Source organism: Hypanus sabinus, chromosome 6, assembly GCF_030144855.1.
Source record: "Hypanus sabinus isolate sHypSab1 chromosome 6, sHypSab1.hap1, whole genome shotgun sequence".
NCBI classification, from domain to species: Eukaryota; Metazoa; Chordata; class Chondrichthyes; order Myliobatiformes; family Dasyatidae; genus Hypanus; species Hypanus sabinus.
Genome location: NC_082711.1, coordinates 15,195,323 through 15,212,983, shown reverse-complemented (window position 1 = coordinate 15,212,983; position 17,661 = coordinate 15,195,323). Strand labels below are relative to the sequence as shown.

The following is a 17,661-nucleotide window of genomic DNA, read 5'->3' as shown; positions in this document are numbered from 1 at the left end:
GTCTACAACCACTCTTTGCCTTCTGTGGGCAAGCCACTTTTCGATCCACAAAGCAATGTCCCCTTGGATCCCATGCCTTCTTCCTTTCTCAATAAGCCTTGCATGGGGTATCTTATCAAATGCCTTGCTGAAATCAATATACACTACATCTATGGCTGTACCTTCATTGATGTGTTTAGTCACATCCTCAAAAATTCAATCAGGCTCGTAAGGCACGACCTACCTTTGACAAAGCAATGCTGACTATTCCGAATCATGTTATACCTCTCCAAATGTTCATAATTCCTGCCTCTCAGGATCTTCTCCATCAACTGGCCAACCACTGAAGTAAGACTCACTGGCCTATAATTTTCTGGGCTATCCCTACTCCCTTTCTCAAATAAGGGAACAACATCCACAAACCCCCAATCCTCTGAAACCTCTCCCATCCCCATTGATGATGCAAAGATCATCGCCAGAGGCTCCCACAGTAACCTGGGGTACATCTCGTCTGGTCCCGGTGACTTATCCAACTTGATCCTTTTCAAAAGCTCCAATACATCCCCTTCTTTAATATCTACATGCTCAAGCTTTTCAGTCCGCTGTAAGTCTTCCCTACAATCGCCAGTTCCTTTTCCATAGTGAATACTGAAGCAAAGTATTCATTAAGTATTTTTATGCATCAGAGTCTCCGGAATGCTGTATGGATGGGTGAGATCCTTGATCATACTAAAGGCCCTACGTACGCAGCGCTCCTGATAAATGTTCCTGATGGGTGGTAGTGAGACTCTATGATCCTCTCAGCTGTTTTTCACAGACTTCCAGTCTGATGCTCGGCTCCTCCCATACCATACCAGATGGAGATGAAGCTTATCAGGCAGTCTCAATGATGCTCCTATAAAATTCAGTTAAGAATGGGGCGTGGAGGCTTGCTTGCCTCAGTCTCCTTAGGAAATGGAGGTACTGCTGTGCTTTCTTGTTCAGGGAGGTGATATTAAGGGACAAGGTGAGGTAATCCGTGATGTGAACTCACAGGAACTTGGTGCATTTAACTCTCGCAATGGAGGGGCCGTGTATTTTCAGAGGGGGATAATTCATCTGCACCTTCCTGAAGTCCACAATGATTTCCTTGCTCTTCTCCATGTTCGGACTTGGGTTGTTCTTCTCACACTAGTCCACTTTCCTCTCTGTATTCCATCTCATCATTGTTGTTGATGAGGCCACCCTCTGTTGTATCATCCACAAGCCTGATAGCACAGTTTCAGCTGAATCCTGAGACATAGTCATGCGAACAGCAGTGGGCGGAGCACACAGCCATGGGGAGTGCCAGTGCTCAGTGTAATGGGACTAAAGACGTTGCTGACTGACACTGGCCTTTCCATTAAGTCCAGGATCCAGTTGCAGAGGGAGGGTTGAGTCCCAGCGAGAACAGTTTCCCCACTTGCTTCTGGGGCATGGTGCTAAATGCCGATCTAAAGTCTATAACTGCAGCCTGGCATATGAAACCCCATTTTCCAGGTGGGACAAGAACCCTGAAAACATTCACGTGATTAAAAACAGAAACTGCTGAAAATACTCTGCAGGTCAGGCAGGTTCTATAGAGAGTGAAGCTCTGCAAACTTTCTTTTTCCCTTTCATTAAGTTGAATTTGTTAATATATTACTAGAAACAGTAAGGCACTGAGTACTGACCCCAGGGAATTGAAGAAAGGTCATCAACATAATCATTATCCCTCTCCACAGTGACATGACCTACTAAGTTCTCTCAGCATTTTCATTTTTTATTATAATTCCTTGGTTTATCCCATCTTTTTTTAAAAAATAGATACATTAAGGGTTCTCTGATCTTCTAGTCAAACATAAAACACAGAATAGTATAGCATAGGAACAGGTTTTTTGCTCCTTGATGCCAGAACCAAACACAATGCTGAGTTAAACTAGATCTATTTTTGTCTCCACATAATCCAAATTGCTCCATTCCCTGCATGTTCATGTGTCTAAATCTAACAGCCTCTGAAATGCCTCTGCTTTGATCAGTACCCCTGGCAGCCTGTTCCAGGCACCCACCGCTCACCGTGTGGAGAAAACAAAGACACATTCCTTTAAACTTTCTCTCTTGATACTTTTTTCCTAGGAAATAGATTCTGTCCACACTAGCTATGTCAGATTCTCACTGTTTACCCTATCTGTCCTATAGTCAAAGCAGCTTTAAAAGATGCTCCCTCACTTCCTTTAAATATCAGGCATATATTTGGACTGGAGCTGGCAGTTTACCTAATTTCAAACACGCTAAACAGATAATACTTCCTCTGTTACAGTCATTTTCTCATCCAACATCTCACATTCCAGATCTCTTTCTACTAATAATGTCCCTCATGGTAGGTTGACTCACAAGATGAAGGATCAATGGAATTCAGGCAAGTTTGGATTTGGAACAGGCTTGCTCATAGAAGACAGAGAGAAAAGGGTGGAAGGCTGTCATTGTGGCTGGAGGTCCATGACCAATGCTGTTTCCCAGGGATCAGTCCTAGGACTTCTGCTGTTTGTGATATATATCAATGATTTGGATGACCATGTAGGTAGGTTCTTTGTAATACACACAAAATGCTGGAGGAACTCAGCAGGTCAGGCAGCATCTATAGGAAGGAATAAAGAGGCAGTGTTTCAAGTCGAGACACTTCATCAGGACTGGAAAGGAAGTGGGAAGAAGCCAGAATAAGAAGGTGAGGAAGGGGAAGGAGTACAAGCTGGCAGGTGATAGGTGAAGCCAGGTGAGGGGGAAGGTAAGTGGGTGGGGGAGGGAGAATGAAATGAGAATCTGGGAGGTGATAGGTGGAAAGGGTAAAGGGCTGACGAAGAAGGAAGATGAGAGTGGACCATGAGAGAAAGGGAAGGAGGAGAGGTACAGTAGCAGATGTTACACAGATGATGAGAAGAGAAGGGGTATGAGGAAACCCAAAATAGGGAGCGGAAAAAGAGAGGGGGGAGGGAGAAATTAACTGAAGTTGGAGAAATTGATGTTCATACCATCAGGTTGGATCTACCTTATCAGAATATGAGGTATTGTTCCTCCAACCTAAGAGTGGCTTCATTGTAGCAGTAGAGGAGGCCACTGACCAACATGTCGGAATGGGAATGGTGAGTGGAATTAAAATGATTGGCCACAGGGAAAACCCTCCCTTTTGCAGATGGAACAAGTTTGTGGATGACATCAAGATTGGTGGAGTTATGGACTGTGTAAAGGAATGTCAAAGGATAAAGAGGAATAGAGATCAGTTACAGACGTGGTTGGAGAAGTAGCAGATGGTGTTTAATCCAAACAAGTCTGAAGTGTTGCAATTTGGGAGGACAAACAAAACAAGTAAGTATATAGTTAATGGTAGGCTATAAAAAAGCAGGTCGTAAATCCATAGTCCATAGTCCACTACTGAAGTGGATAAGGTGGTAAGGAAGGTGCATGGAAATACTTGCCTTCAATGGTAGAAGTGTTGAGTGTAAGTAAGGAAGCCAGCTTCAGCATATAGAACTTCAGTCAGACACCATTTGGAATACTGTCGCAGTTCAGGTTACCCCGTTATAGGAATGATGTACAGACTGCGGAGAGAGTGCAGAAGAGGTTCACCATGATGCTACTTGGATTAGGGACGCATGTACCATAAGGGGAGGTTGAACAAACTTTGATTGTTTTCTCTGGAGCATCAGAGGCTGAGAAAGAGTTAATAAGATTATGAGAGACATGAATAGTAGGCAGCCAGTATCTTTTGACCAGTATAGAAATGTCAAAACACCAGAAGACTGGCTTTTAAGTTTAGAGGGAAGGGGGAAGTTTAAGGCAATATGAGGGGAAAGTAATTTTTTTAACCGCAGAGAGTAGTAGTAGTAGATTGGATAATCAGGGTAAAAGTAGAAGCAAACAATTTGATGGAGTTTGGGAAGCTTTTAGACACATGAATGTGAAGAGAATGGAGGAATATGGATGATACACAGGAGGAGGACATTTAGTATAAATTGGAATCAACACTGACACAGCACTGTGGGCTGAATATATTGTTCTATGTGCTATATAATTGGTCTTCCATAACCAAGATTTTGGCCAAATTTGGTTAACTGCCATAATAGAATTGGTTCTGGTTTACGTTGGATAACGATGTTGTGAAGTGTATTTTGTGGTTTTGAAACATTACAGGTATTGTGTTCACTTTGTAGTTTAATGTTTAGTTAGAGAATCCTGTCTAGCTTTAAAGAGATGATGCCAACATCACTCCACTTGGCCTTGGACCACTTAGACAACAGCAAAGCCTACCTGTGGCTGTTTACTGATTACGACTTAGTGCTTAACACCAACATCCCCTCATTACTAATCAACAATCTTCAAAACCTGGGTCTCTGTGCTTCCCTCTGCAAATGGATCCTTGACTTTGTGAAAAGGGTGAGCAGTTTCTAGTTGTCAACAGCTTAGAAGATCCATCCTGGGCCCAACATTTTGATGCAAACACGAAGAAGGCATGCCAGCAGCAATATTCATTAGGAGTTTGAGCAGACTTAGCATGTCACCAAACACTCTAGCAAATTTCCACAGATGTACGTGGAGCATTTTAGCTGGTCGCATCAATGTCTGGTATGAAGGCTCCAATGCATAGGATCAGAAAAAAATGCAGGGGGTTGTAGGAGCCAGCTCCATCATGGGCACGTGCCTTCCCACCACTGAGGACATCTTCAAAATGCAGTACCTCAGAAAGGTGGGATCCATCATGAAGGACCCTCACCATCCAGGACATGCCCTTATCTCATTACTGCCATTAGGGAGGAGTTATAGGAGCCTGAAGATGCACACTTAACATTCTATGAACAGCTTCTTCCCATCCATCTTCATATTTTGAGCAGTCCCTGAGTCCATGAATACTACCTCACTATTTTGCTCTCTTTTTGCACTAATTGTTTATTTTACTTCATTTCATCATGGCTGATCCATTTCCCTTTCAACCCCATTCTCCTGCCTTTCCCTGTGACCTTTCACACCCTGACTAATCAAGAACCAATCAACCTCTGACTTAAATAGACCTAATGACTGGTCTCCACATCGTCTGTGGCAACATAGTCCACAGATTCACCACACTCTGGCTAAAGAAATTCCTCTTCATCTCCATTCTAAATGGATGTCCTGTATTCTAAGGCAGTGCCCTCTGGTCCTAGACTCTTCCACCATAAGAAACATCCTCTCCATATCCGCTGTTTCTAGGCTTTTCAATATTCAATAAGTTTCAATGAGATCACCCGTCATTCTTCAAAATTCCAATGAGTACAAGCCCAGAGCCATCAATTGCTCATAACCCTTTCATTCCTGGAATCATTCTTGTGAGCCTCTTCTGAATCCTCTCCAATGTCTGCACATCCTTCCATAAATAAGAAGCTCAAAACTGCTCACAATACTCCAAGTGAGGCCTCACCAATGCTTCATAAAGCCTCAGCCTTACATCCTTGCTTTTATATTTTTGTCCTCTCGAAATGAATTTGCCTTCCTCACCATGGACTCAACCTGCAAATCAATCTTCAGGGATCCCTGCACGAGGACACCCAAGTCCCTTTGACCCTCAGATTTTTTTGAACTTTCTCCCTGTTTAGAAAAAAGTCTATGCTTTTGTCTCTTCTACCAAAGTGCATGACCATACACTTCCTGACACTCTATTCCATCTGCCACTTCTTTGCCCATTCTCCCAATCTGTCTTAAGTCCTACTGCAGCCTGTCTGCTTCCTCAACACTACCTATCCCTCCACCTATCTTCGTATTGTCCGCAAACTTGGCCGTTAAGCAATCAATTCCATCATTCAAATCCATGACATACAACATAAAAAGAAATGGTCCCAACACCAACCCCTGTGGAACACCACTAGTCACCGGCAGCCAATCAGAAAAGGCTCCCTTTATTCTCACCCTGCAATCATCTAATGTTCTAACCATTCCAGTATCTTTCCTGTAATACCATGGGCTCTTATCTTGTTGAGCAAGCTCATGTGTGACACCTCGTCAAAGGCCATCTGAAAATCCAAATACACAACACCCACAATGATTATCCTTTGTCAATCCTGTTTGTTATTTTCTCAAATAATTCCAATAGATTTGTCAGGCAAGATTTCCCCTTGAGGCAACCATGCTAACTTTGGCCTATTTTATCGTGTGCCTCCAAGTACCCTGAAACCACATCCTTAACAATCGACTCCAATGTCTTCCCAACCACTAAGGTCAGGCTAACTAGCCTATAATTTCCTTTCTTCTGCCTCTCTCCCTTCTTAAAGAGTGGAGTGACTTTTGCAATTTTCCAGTCTTCTGGAACCATTCCAGAATCTAGTGATTCCAGAAAGATCAATACTAATGCCTCCATGATCTCTCTTCAGCTGCCTCTTTCAGAACCCTGGGATGTAGTCCATCTGGTCCAGGTGACTTATCTACGTTCAGACCTTCCAGTTTACCAAGCACCTTCTCCCTAGTAGTAGCAACTGCATTCACATCTACCCCGAAACTCTCAAACTGCCAGTGTCTTTCACAGTGAACGCTAAATGCAAATCACTTCATCAGCTTGTCTGCCATTTCCTTGTCTCCTGCCACTTCCTCCCCAGCATTATTTTCCAGTGGTCCAAAATCTACTCTCACCCCTCTTTTATTCTTTACATACATGAAAATCTTTTGGTATCCTCTTTGATATTATTGGCTAGTTGCCTTCATATTTTATCCTTTTCCCCCTTATGGCTTTTTAGTTGACTTCTGTTGTTTTTTGAAAGCTTGCCAATCCTCTAACTTCCCACTAATTTTTGCTCTATTATATACCCTCACTTTTGCTTTGATGCTGTCTTTGACTTCCCTTGTCAACCATGATTGCATCATCCTGCCTTTAGAATACTACTTCCTTGGGATGTATCTATTCTGCACCTTACAAATTGCTCACAGAAACTCCACCCATAACATCATCCCTGCTAGTGGCCCATTCTAATGAACTTTGGCCAGCTTCTCTCTCAAGCTTCTATAATTCCCTTTACTCCACTGTAATATTGATACACCTGACGTAGCTTTTTCCTCTCAAATTACAGGATGAATTCTATCATATTATGATCACTGGTTCCTAAGGGTTCCTTTACCTTATGCTCCCTAATGAAATCTGGTTCATTACACAAGATCTAATCCAGAATATTTGATCCCTTAGTGGACTCAACCACAAGCTGCTCTAAAAAGCCATCTAGTAGGCATTCTACAAATTCTCTCTCTTGGGATCCAGCACCAACTTGATTTTTGCTATTCCTACCTATGTCACTGGTGCCAATGTTTACCAAGACTTCTGGCTGCTCACCATTTTTCCTTGGAATGCTCCTCCTACTGCAGTCTCAAAACAATGGATTTCATGATATATATCAGTGATACTGATTGTGATTCTGACTATGTGTCAGGTTAAAAGAGAGCAATGACAAGGTATTGGAGGCTGAGCAGAAGCTTCAAGAACAGCGGCGGTGGTCTGTAACCTTAGAGCAACAACTTGGAAAAGCCAAACTGGACATGGGAAGGAATCATGATGTCAACAAGCTCGCTAATAAGAACAAAACAAGTTAAGTGCATTGGTTGATATTAAGTAGCTTGGGAAGGAAAATAAGTTTCTCAGTCTCAGCCTTCCATTCCACTTGTAATAGGAACCATTGTTTCTTTTGTTCCCTTTTGTGTTGTGCTTGAGTTTCATACCGATGGTGAAACTTGCATACCGTGAAGTTACACCGAAAAGCTGAGCAACGCACACAGAATGCTAGAGGAACAGGCAGGGGCTATAAAGGGACCTAAACAGTCAATGCTTCAGCTGAGACCCTTCTCAAGACTGGAAAGGAAGGGAAAGAAGCTAGAATAAGAAGATGGGGAGGGGAAGGAATAGAAGCTGGCAGATGATAGGTGAAGGGGTAGGTGGGAAAGCAAGAACCTGGGAGGGGATAGGTGAAGGGGTAGGTGGATAGGGGAGGGAGAAAGCAAGAAGCTGGGAGGGAATAGGTGGAAGAGGTAAAGGGCTGAAGAAGGAATCTGATAGGAGAGGACAGTGGACCATGGGAGAAAAGGAAGAAGGAGGGGAAACAGGGAGGTGAATGGCAGATAAGAAGAGAAGAAGTAAGTGAGAAATTAGAATGCTGTGGTAGCAATTCTTGGTGAGCACATGGTTGAAGGGTTAGAGAGCAGCAGAGATCACAGAGAGGGTCTCACTGAACTGTCGAAGAATTCTAGTTATTTGTACTGATATTTAAAAGTTTTATTTAGAAATACAGCACAGTGACAAACCTTCCTTGCCCAACGAGCCCATGCTGCACAATTACATTCCATGAGACCAATTAACATACTAACCCATATACCTTTGGAATGTGGGAGGAAACCGGAGCACCCGGAGGAAACCACATGGTCATGGGGAGAACGTACAAATGTGCTGATGAAGGTTCCAAGCCCAAAACATTGACTCTTTATTCCTCTCCATAGACGCTGCCTGGCCTGCTGAGTTCCTCCAGCATTTTGTGTGTGTTACTTGATTTCCAACATCTGCAAAGCCTCTCATATCTATCCAATAAAATTGTTTAAATATTTAGAAAATATTTCTTTGAAATGATAGACATCACTCCAAAATTGGAACTTAGACCGTTCTGTTGTGATGTCAGGCAGCACCTCTTCACATCTCAAGGCATGGGTGTGGTGAACTATGTGCCTGTCTGGACATGCCCCCTGCTGACTGCTCCTGTGGCTCCTCCCACAGGCCCCTGTATAAAGGCGATCTGAGGCCTGACGCTCGGCCTCAGTCTCCAGGACATAGTATGATGGACACTCACTCCTGGTTCCTTCTTCCAGTCAATAAAAGCCGATATCTCGCCTTACGTCTCAGTGTGAGTTATTGATGGTGCATCAATGGGTTTTGAGAACTCTGCCTCCAAAAAGTTGCTATCTAGAGTTAATTTTTAAATTTCAGAAATAAAATAGTTTTTCTGTTAGGTAAAAAACTTAGGGGACTGGAAGTGAGGCAAGGAATTTGTATTGATAAAATCAATCACAATCTAATTAAATGACCAGTCAAGCTGGACTAAAATCTGATGTTAAGAATCTCTGGAAATGCATCAAAAATTGTTTTAAAATAAGTTCATGCCTTTAAACACATTGAGAGCAAAGTAATTTAATGTAAACTTAACTGCTAGTTGCAGTAATGCACTTTGTGTGCATGTTATACCTGACCTTTGCAGAGAGATTAGAACAGGGGTTCCCAACCTTTCTTATTGCTAGAAGCCCTACCATTAACAGAGAGGTCCAAGGACCCCAGATTGAGAACACCTGTGTTAGATGTTGGAAAGATATTATTGACATCACTAGTTTAAAAAAAAATCTTGTAATCAAGGTCTACGATGGCAAGATCCTCCTACTCCATCGTGGCTGACTTCTGTGTCAATTAGAGTCTGACTCTAGCTGGTTGTTGTGGAGCCTGTATAGTCAGCACCTTGCATTAAGTATTTTCCTTAAATGCTTACACTGCTGCCCCTTGCTGCCAGTAACTTTGGTGCTGCCAGCTGTACTCTTCTTTCCACAGGTCTAAGCTTCTATTTAATAGTAATCTTTGAATGGTTTCAGTTCCTATTACTTTTTGCCAGCAGAGGGCTTGGAGAGTTCAGTGAATATTCTAGGCAGTTCAATGCACTCAACATGATAACACAGATGCTGCAGCTCAGTAACTCTTTCTTAAGAGTAATTAAAGATGCACGGCAAATGTTAGTCTTTCCAGCAAAGCCTACAGCCTGAAAAAGAAAATGTGGGCCTTAAAATAATAGTTGATAATGACATGGCATGGAGAATGTTGAAAGAGTGCAGAGAAAATTGACAAGGCTGTTGCCAGGGACAGGATGAATAGGTTAGGACTAAAGCTTAGAAGAATGGGAGAGATTTGATAGTAGTGTACAGAACAATGAGTGGTATAGACAGGGTAAATGCAAGCAGACTTTTTCCACTGAGGTTGGGTGAGACTGGAATGAAAGGTCATAGGTTAAGGGTGAAAGGTGAACCTAAGGGGTAACATCTTTATTCAGACGGTGGTGAGAATGTGGAACAAGCTGCCAGCAGAAGTGGTGGATGAAGGTTCAATTTCAACATTTAAGATCAATTTGAATAGGTACGTGCATGGGAGGGGTACGGAGGGCTATGGTCTGGTGCAGTTTGATGGGACTAGGCAGATTAATAGTTTGGCATGGACTAGATGGGCTGAAGGGCCTGTTTCTGTGCTGTAATAGTCTGTAACTCTGTATCATAAAGGTTAAGTGAAATTCCAGCTGTGAGTTTCCAACACTTGCTGTTGTAATTGAATCTTGCCTTTACCTTACATGTAGATTTTAATTTTACACTGAAAATGTTAAATCTAAGTGCAAATGTTGAAATTGCTGGCGGACGGGTAGTACCTATGGAAGGAGAAACACAGTTAACACTTCAGGTGAAAGACCTTACATCACAGAGTTAGTGTCTAGCTTTGAGCATTGAACAGAAATTTAATAATTATATTGATTTTGTTTTAAATATGAACAGTGCTAACAGGTGATCAGTGAACTGCTGGCTGTTTTGCATTCACACTTACATCCAGTTTCATTTCTAATGTTTCTAAGACTCTAAGATAAAACTCATTCAGCTTTCTGTTTCACTAAACAAAGGTTTGTCCAACACTACCAGCCGTCTGTGTGGCAGTGGTGACCCGTCTCCAGGGAAACCTTCAGCTTTAAGTTTGGAGGCACAACTAGAAGAACTGAATACACGGTAAGAAGTTGCTTAACTTCTTCCTGAATCAAAATGCATTAATGATGACAGCTACCAGCATGTCAAGCTTCTTGCTCTCTGTAATGTGTTAGTAATGGAAGTGTTGGATAAGGAAAACTGAGCCAACATGGTATATATATTATAAAATAGAATGTGCTGGAAAAAAAAGTAGAAATATTCACGTATTTTTCCACAAAACAACTAACGAATAGCTACAGGGCCTCTTCATTTTCTATAGTATGGCACTTGGAAAAGGGCAAATGTTCAATAAAAATAATTTTGGTGTCATTTGAAGACTGGGATTGATATTTTCAATCACAATTCTTGATAGATTGACTGATTCACTCATTACTTGATTTATCTGTTTGTTAGTTTGCTGGTGATGGTACTTTGTTTTGGGTTAAACATTTTACCCATTCAAATGTTTGCTCCATTTGAACTGATGCAACTCAAGTCAGAGTGAAGGTTTGGCTACCTGTTATCTTAATGTAACCAAGTAGTAATCACAGTGGGATCCAGACTGCTTCAGAGCCACGGATAATACCAGTGGAATTATGATTTGTAGCCATTAGTGAGATTTGCTTGCATGAGGGACAGGACTGGGATTCCGTTGTTTTACACGTGATAGAGCAGGAGGAACAAAGGGGGAGGAGTGGCATGACCAGTCAGGACAGACTGGAGAACTTGATTTGTGAGGCTTTAGAGGTGGAAATCAGGAATAAGAACCGTACAACCATGTTAAAGGGCTATATTAAAGACCACCCTACAGTCCATGGGATTTAGAGAAACAAATTGGTAGATTTATCGCAGACTGTTACAAGGAATCAGAACCAGAATCAGGTTTGTTATCACTGGCATGTGTCGTGAAATTTGTTAACTTAGCAGCAGCAGTTCAATGTAATACATAATATAATGTATTATTATGGATTATGAAAAAAAATTAAATAAGTAAATCAATTACCGTATACATCTATTGAATAGATTAAAATTGTGCATAAAAAATAAATAATATATATTTTTTAAAATCAGGTAGTGTCCAAGGGTTCAATTTCCATTTAGGAATTGGATGGCAGAGGGGAAGAAGCTGTTCTTGAATCGCTGAGTGTGTGCCTTCAGGCTTCTGTGCCTCCTACCTGATGGTAACAGTGAGAAAAGGGCATGCCCTGGGTGCTGGAGGTTCTTAATAATGGATGCTGCCTTCCTGAGACACCTCTCCCCTTGAAGATGTCCTGGGTGCTTTGTAGGCTAGTACCCAAGATGGAGCTGACTATATTTACGACTCTCTGCAGCTTCTTTCGGTCCTGTGCAGTAGCCCCCTCACCCCATACCAGATACTGATGCAGCGTGTCAGAATGATCTCCACAGTACATTTATAGAAGTTTTTGAGTGTATTTGTTGACATACCAAATCTCTTCAAACTCCTAATGAAGTATAGTCGCTGTCTTGCCTTCTTTATAGCTGCATCGATATGTTGGGACCAAGTTAGGTCCTCGGAGATCTTGACACCCAGGACCTTGAAATTGCTCACTCTCTCCACTTCTGATCTCTCTTTGAGGATTGGTATGTGTTCCTTCGTCTTACCCTTCCTGAAGTCCACAATCAACTCTTCGTTTTACTGACATTGAGTGCCAGATTGTTGCTGTGACACCACTCCACTAGTTGGCATATCTCACTCCTGGACGCCCTCTTGTCTGCTTCTGAGATTCTACCAACTGTATCATCAGCAAATTTATAGACGGTATTTGAGCTATGCCTAGCCACACAGTCTTAGGTATAGAGAGAATAGAGCACTGGGCTAAGCAGACATCCCTGAAATGCACCAGTGTTGATTGTCAGCATAGAGGAGATGTTATCACCAATCCGCACAGATTGTGATCTTCCAGTTTAGGAAATCAAGGATCTAATTGCAGAGGGAGGTACAGATGTATGTATGAGGTGTATAGATATGATAAATGCAAGCAGGTTTTTTCCACTGAGCTTGGGTGAGACCACAATTAGAGGTCATGGGTTAAGGGTGAAAGGTGAAATGTTTAAGGCAAGGGTTTCCAACTTGGGGTCCATGGACCCCTTGTTTAATGGTATTGGTCCATGGCATTAAAAAGGTTGGGAACTCTTGGTTTGAGGGGAAACTTCACTCAGAGGATGATGAGATTATGGAACAAGCTGCCAACGTAAGTGGCAGATGCAATCTTGATTTCAAAGTTTAAGACCATGAGACACAGGAGCAGAATTAGGCCATTCAGCCTATCGAGTCTGCTCTGCCGTTCCATCAAGGCTGATCCCAGATCACACTCAACCCCATACACCTGCCTTCTCACCATATCCTTTGATGCCTGAAGTTTGGGTTAGTACATGGATAGGAGGGGTATGGAGGGCTATGATCCAGATAAAGGTCAATAGGACTAGGCAGTTTAAATAGTTCATCAGGGACTAGATGGGTGAAAAGGCCTGTTTCTGTGCTGTACTGTTCTATGGCTCTAACAAATGGAATATCAGAATGACACAGAGTGAGGGATTTGTGAATTGTAACTTTGCTAGCTCTTTGATAAAGTCATCCAATTAGTTCCACTTTCATCTTTCCCTAGAGGGATGGCAGGATGTCACAATGAAAGACACAGTAGCACAGCTGGTAGAGCTGCCCCCAGACCGTTCCAGTGACCTGGGTTTAATCCTGCTGTCTGTACAGACTGTGCACATTCTCCCTCTGCCTCTGTGGCTCTGCTTTCCTCCCGTATCCCAAAGACATGCAGGTCATCAGGTTAACTAGATAAATTACCCTTAGTGTGCAGTTGAATAGTAGAATCTTGGCCAAGGCTTGATCAGTACATAGTGATTGGAGGGGGCCCAGAGGAAGTTCATGAGAATGATCCTGAGAGTGAAAAGGTTAACGTATGAAGAATGTCTGATGGCTCTGGGCCTGTACTTACTAGTGATTAGAAGAATGAAGGGGGTATCTCACTGAAACCTAGTGAATATTGAAAGGCCCAGATAGAGTAAATAGGGAAAGGATATTTCCCAAGAGGGGGAATCTAGAACGAGAGAGCACAGCTCAGATTAAACATAGAAACATTAGAAACATAGAAAACCTACAGCACAATACAGGCCCTTCAGCCCACAATGCTGTGCCAGAAGTCCTTACTTTAGAAATTACCTAGGGTTATCCATAGCCCTCTATTTTTCTAAGCTCCATATACCTATCCAGGAGTCTTTTAAAAACCCTATCATTTCCGCCTCCACCACCACCGCCAGTAGCTCATTCCACGTGCTCACCACTCTCTGCATAAAAACCTTATCCCTGACATCTTCTCTGTACCTACTTCCAAGCACCTTAAAACTGTGCCCTCTCATGCTAGCCATTTCGGCCCTGGGAAAAAAACCTCTAACTATCCATACAATCAATGCCTCTCATCATCTTATACACCTCTATCAGGTCACCTCTCATCCTCTGTCGCTCAAAGGAAAAAAGGCCAAGTTCACTCAACCTATTCTCGTAAGGCATGCTCCCCAATCCAGGCAACATCCTTGTAAATCTCCTCTGCACCTTTTCTATGGTTTCCACATTCTTCCTGTAGTGAGGTAACCAGAACTGAGCACAGTACTCCAAGTGGGGTCTGATCAGGGTCCTATATAGCTGTAACATTACCTCTCGGAACTTGAACTCAATCCCATGTTTGATGAAGGCCAATGCACTGTATGCTTTCTTAACCACAAAGTCAACCACAGACCCCAAGATCCCTCTGATCCTCCACACTGCCAAGAGTCTTACCATTAATACTATATTCTGCTATCCTATTAGAAGGATGTTCTTTTAGAACAGAGGTAGGAGGAATTTTTTTGGCTAGAGAGCAGTGAATCTGTGGAATTCATTGCCTCAGATAGTTGTGGAGGCCAAGTCATTGAGTATATTTAAAGCAGTGATTGATAGGTTCTTGATTAGTAAGGGCATCTAAGGTTACTGTGAGAAGGCAGGAAAATGAGTTGAGAGATAATAAATCAGCTATGAAGAAATGGAGAAGTAGACTCGATGGGCTGAATGGCCTAATTGCGCTCCTGTGTTTTATGGTGAGATTAAAATGGGATTAGTGTAAGTGGGTGGGTGCAGAATTAGTGGGTTGATGGGCCTGTTTCTGTGCTTTATGAGAAACCTCTGTTATACTGTAATACTCTCTGCGAGCTTTGAAAAAAATTCCACCAACCTAAACTAAGTGCTAAACTGTGGCACCTTTTTGATTTCAGACTCGCCATACAGATAGATGAGAATGAGGCTTTAAAGACAGGCTTGCACAGCACTTCAAAGGCCAAAGAAGAGGATCTGAAATTGTATCATGATATGTTGAGCCAAGTGAAGCAGGTCTTCCTACAAGCTCTTCGACAGCATAAAAGGAATTAACTCCACTACTTCAAATGAACCATGATGTTGATTTGGAGATGGTTAAAATATCTTGAATCTGAGAACTAGCAGTGAAAAGAGGAAAGACCAAAGCCAATTCAGTAACATGTCACTGAAAAGGAACAAGTGCAGATGCTGGAAATCTGATATCAACCTGACTACTTGTACATTCATTTGGACTGTTGCTGACTAGACTGGCTAAATGGGTGTTATATACAGCTATTTGGCTTGCTTTTCTCTTTTATATTTCAAATCAATTAGCAGTCGAAATCATGCAAAAGCGGTCTGCCATTAAAAGCGTCTGTGCATTTCTCCTGTTACAGCATCTGACTCTCTCCAGGTTGCCTTACAATGTTTTTGTTTTGTTAGATAGCCAAAAGGCTTTTTTCCAAATGTTAATTGATCAAACCGGTGGCATGGAGAATGTAGCAGACAAAAGAAACCACACACCTACATGAGGAGAGGCTGATATTTGAATTGATGCCACAATTATTGTTAAAATGAACTCAATGTCCCATTTATCATTGTGTGTCAACATTACATTACCGGTGTACTCTGAAGAAAGTAGACTTTAAATACAAAAGTCACAGATTTTCTCATATTTGTTTAAGGGGGTGAGTATGCTAGCACTCAGACTAAAAATCCAAAGCATGAAAGAGTTCTTTGCAACACTTCACATTCAGAGCTTGTTAAACAGATTTAGATAAACATTGATAACGGTCTCTGTGTATAGTTCCTATCAGCTGAAAGGGGAAGAACTAGTCTGAAAGGACATGGACACTTGCCCTTGCACCTGGAGTGAGATATCTTGACCAGGCAAGCTCTGATTGGTAAACTGTACGGTGTATTTTGTGTTGCTGCAAAGGTGTATGGCATACATGGCAAGAGAGAGTCATGTTCCAAGCATTTCTTCCCTTCATCTCAGTGAAAACTCGTACACTCAGAAGGAATGCAGGTAACTTCTTGCAAAGCAAGTATGCTAAACATCAAAATGCTGGCAGAACTCAGCAGGCCAGACAGCATCTATGGGAGGAGGTAGAGATGACTTTTCAGGCCGAAACCCTTCATCAGGAGTGAAGTAACATAGGATGGTCAAGGGGGGGATAAGAAGTGGGGGGAGGGATAAAGTAGAGAGCTAGGAAGTGATAGGCTGGAGGGAAATGGGCTGGGGGAAGATGGAGAATTGTGGGAAATAAAAGAGAAAGAAAGGTAGGGCTGGGGGGAGATATATTGAGGGGGGAAAAAGAGAAAGAGAACCAGACTGAAATAATAGATAGGGATGGGGGTAAGGGGGGGTCAGGGGTATCAGCGGAGGTCTGTGAGTTGGATGTTCATGCCGGCAGGTAGGAGGCTACCTAGGCAGGAGATGAGGTATTGCTCCATCGACCTGTGTTTTTTTTTGAAGAGCTCCACATCCTGGCGCACGCAGAACTCACTGAGGTGAGGGCGAAGGGGGACAAAGGTGAGGCCCTTACTAAGGACAGAGCGCTCAGCCTCAGAGAGAGGAAGGTCGGAGGGGATGGTGAAGACCCGGCAGGGACGGTGAGTCCACCAGCCTCCCACCCCCCTCGGACGGGCCCTAGGGGGCTTCAGCTTCCTTTCACCCCCCACCCCTTCCCTGCTGACTCCACCAGCCTCCCACCTCCCTTGAACCAGAGCTCTCAACCCTGCCGGGTCTTCACCATCCCCTCCGACCTTCCTCTCTCTGAGGCTGAGTGCTCTGTCCTTAGTAAGGGCCTCACCTTTGTCCCCCTTTGCCCTCACCTCAGTGAGTTCTGCGTGCGCCAGGATGTGGTGCTCTTCAAAAAAAACGCAGGTCGATGGAGCAATACCTTATCTCCTGCCTGGATAGCCTCCTACCTGCCGGCATGAACATCCAATTCACAGACCTCCGCTGGTACCCCTGACCCCCCCTTACCCCCATCCCTATCTATTATTTCAGTCTGGTTCTCTCTCTTTTTCCCCCCTCAATATATCTCCCCCCAGCCCTACCTTTCTTTCTCTTTTATTTCCCACAATTCTCCACCTTCCCCCAGCCCATTTCCCTCCAACCTATCACTTCCTAGCTCTCTACTTTATCCCTCCCCCCACTTCTTATCCCCCCTTGACCATCCCATGTTACTTCACTCCTGATGAAGGGTTTCAGCCCGAAACATCATCACTACCTCCTCCCATAGATGCTGTCTGGCCTGCTGAGTTCTGCCAGTATTTTGTGTTTTTATTTATTTCCAGCATCTGCAGATTCACTTGTGATGCTAAACATCATTTAGATATAAATATACCTTCATACCATGAAACAGGAAGTTATCATACAACTTTTTTGAGATACAAAATGCCATTTGATGAGTAATAAATTAAGGGGGAGATGTTACAAGACTTCAGTATCTTAAGGTGAAGAAAATTGTTATGTTTTAGTTATTAGTTTCTTTCATTTCAGAAGTTCAGTAATTTACAATGCCATTACATTATTAAAGAATGACTAAAAAATTATTGAGATTATT

The 17,661-nt window shown here is 42.8% G+C and overlaps 1 protein-coding gene across 1 annotated transcript in view; it reads left to right on the top strand.

The window, feature by feature from the left end:
- Positions 1-16,179, top strand: part of ccdc13 (coiled-coil domain containing 13) — an 81,263-nt gene extending 65,084 nt beyond the window's left edge. The window contains exons 13-15 of the mRNA XM_059971756.1: positions 7,416-7,570; positions 10,668-10,770; positions 15,007-16,179. Of these exons, the coding sequence (XP_059827739.1) occupies positions 7,416-7,570; positions 10,668-10,770; positions 15,007-15,160 (412 nt within the window). The 3' untranslated portion in view covers positions 15,161-16,179. The remainder of the gene's footprint in view (positions 1-7,415; positions 7,571-10,667; positions 10,771-15,006) is intronic.
- Positions 16,180-17,661: the final 1,482 nt, after the last annotated feature.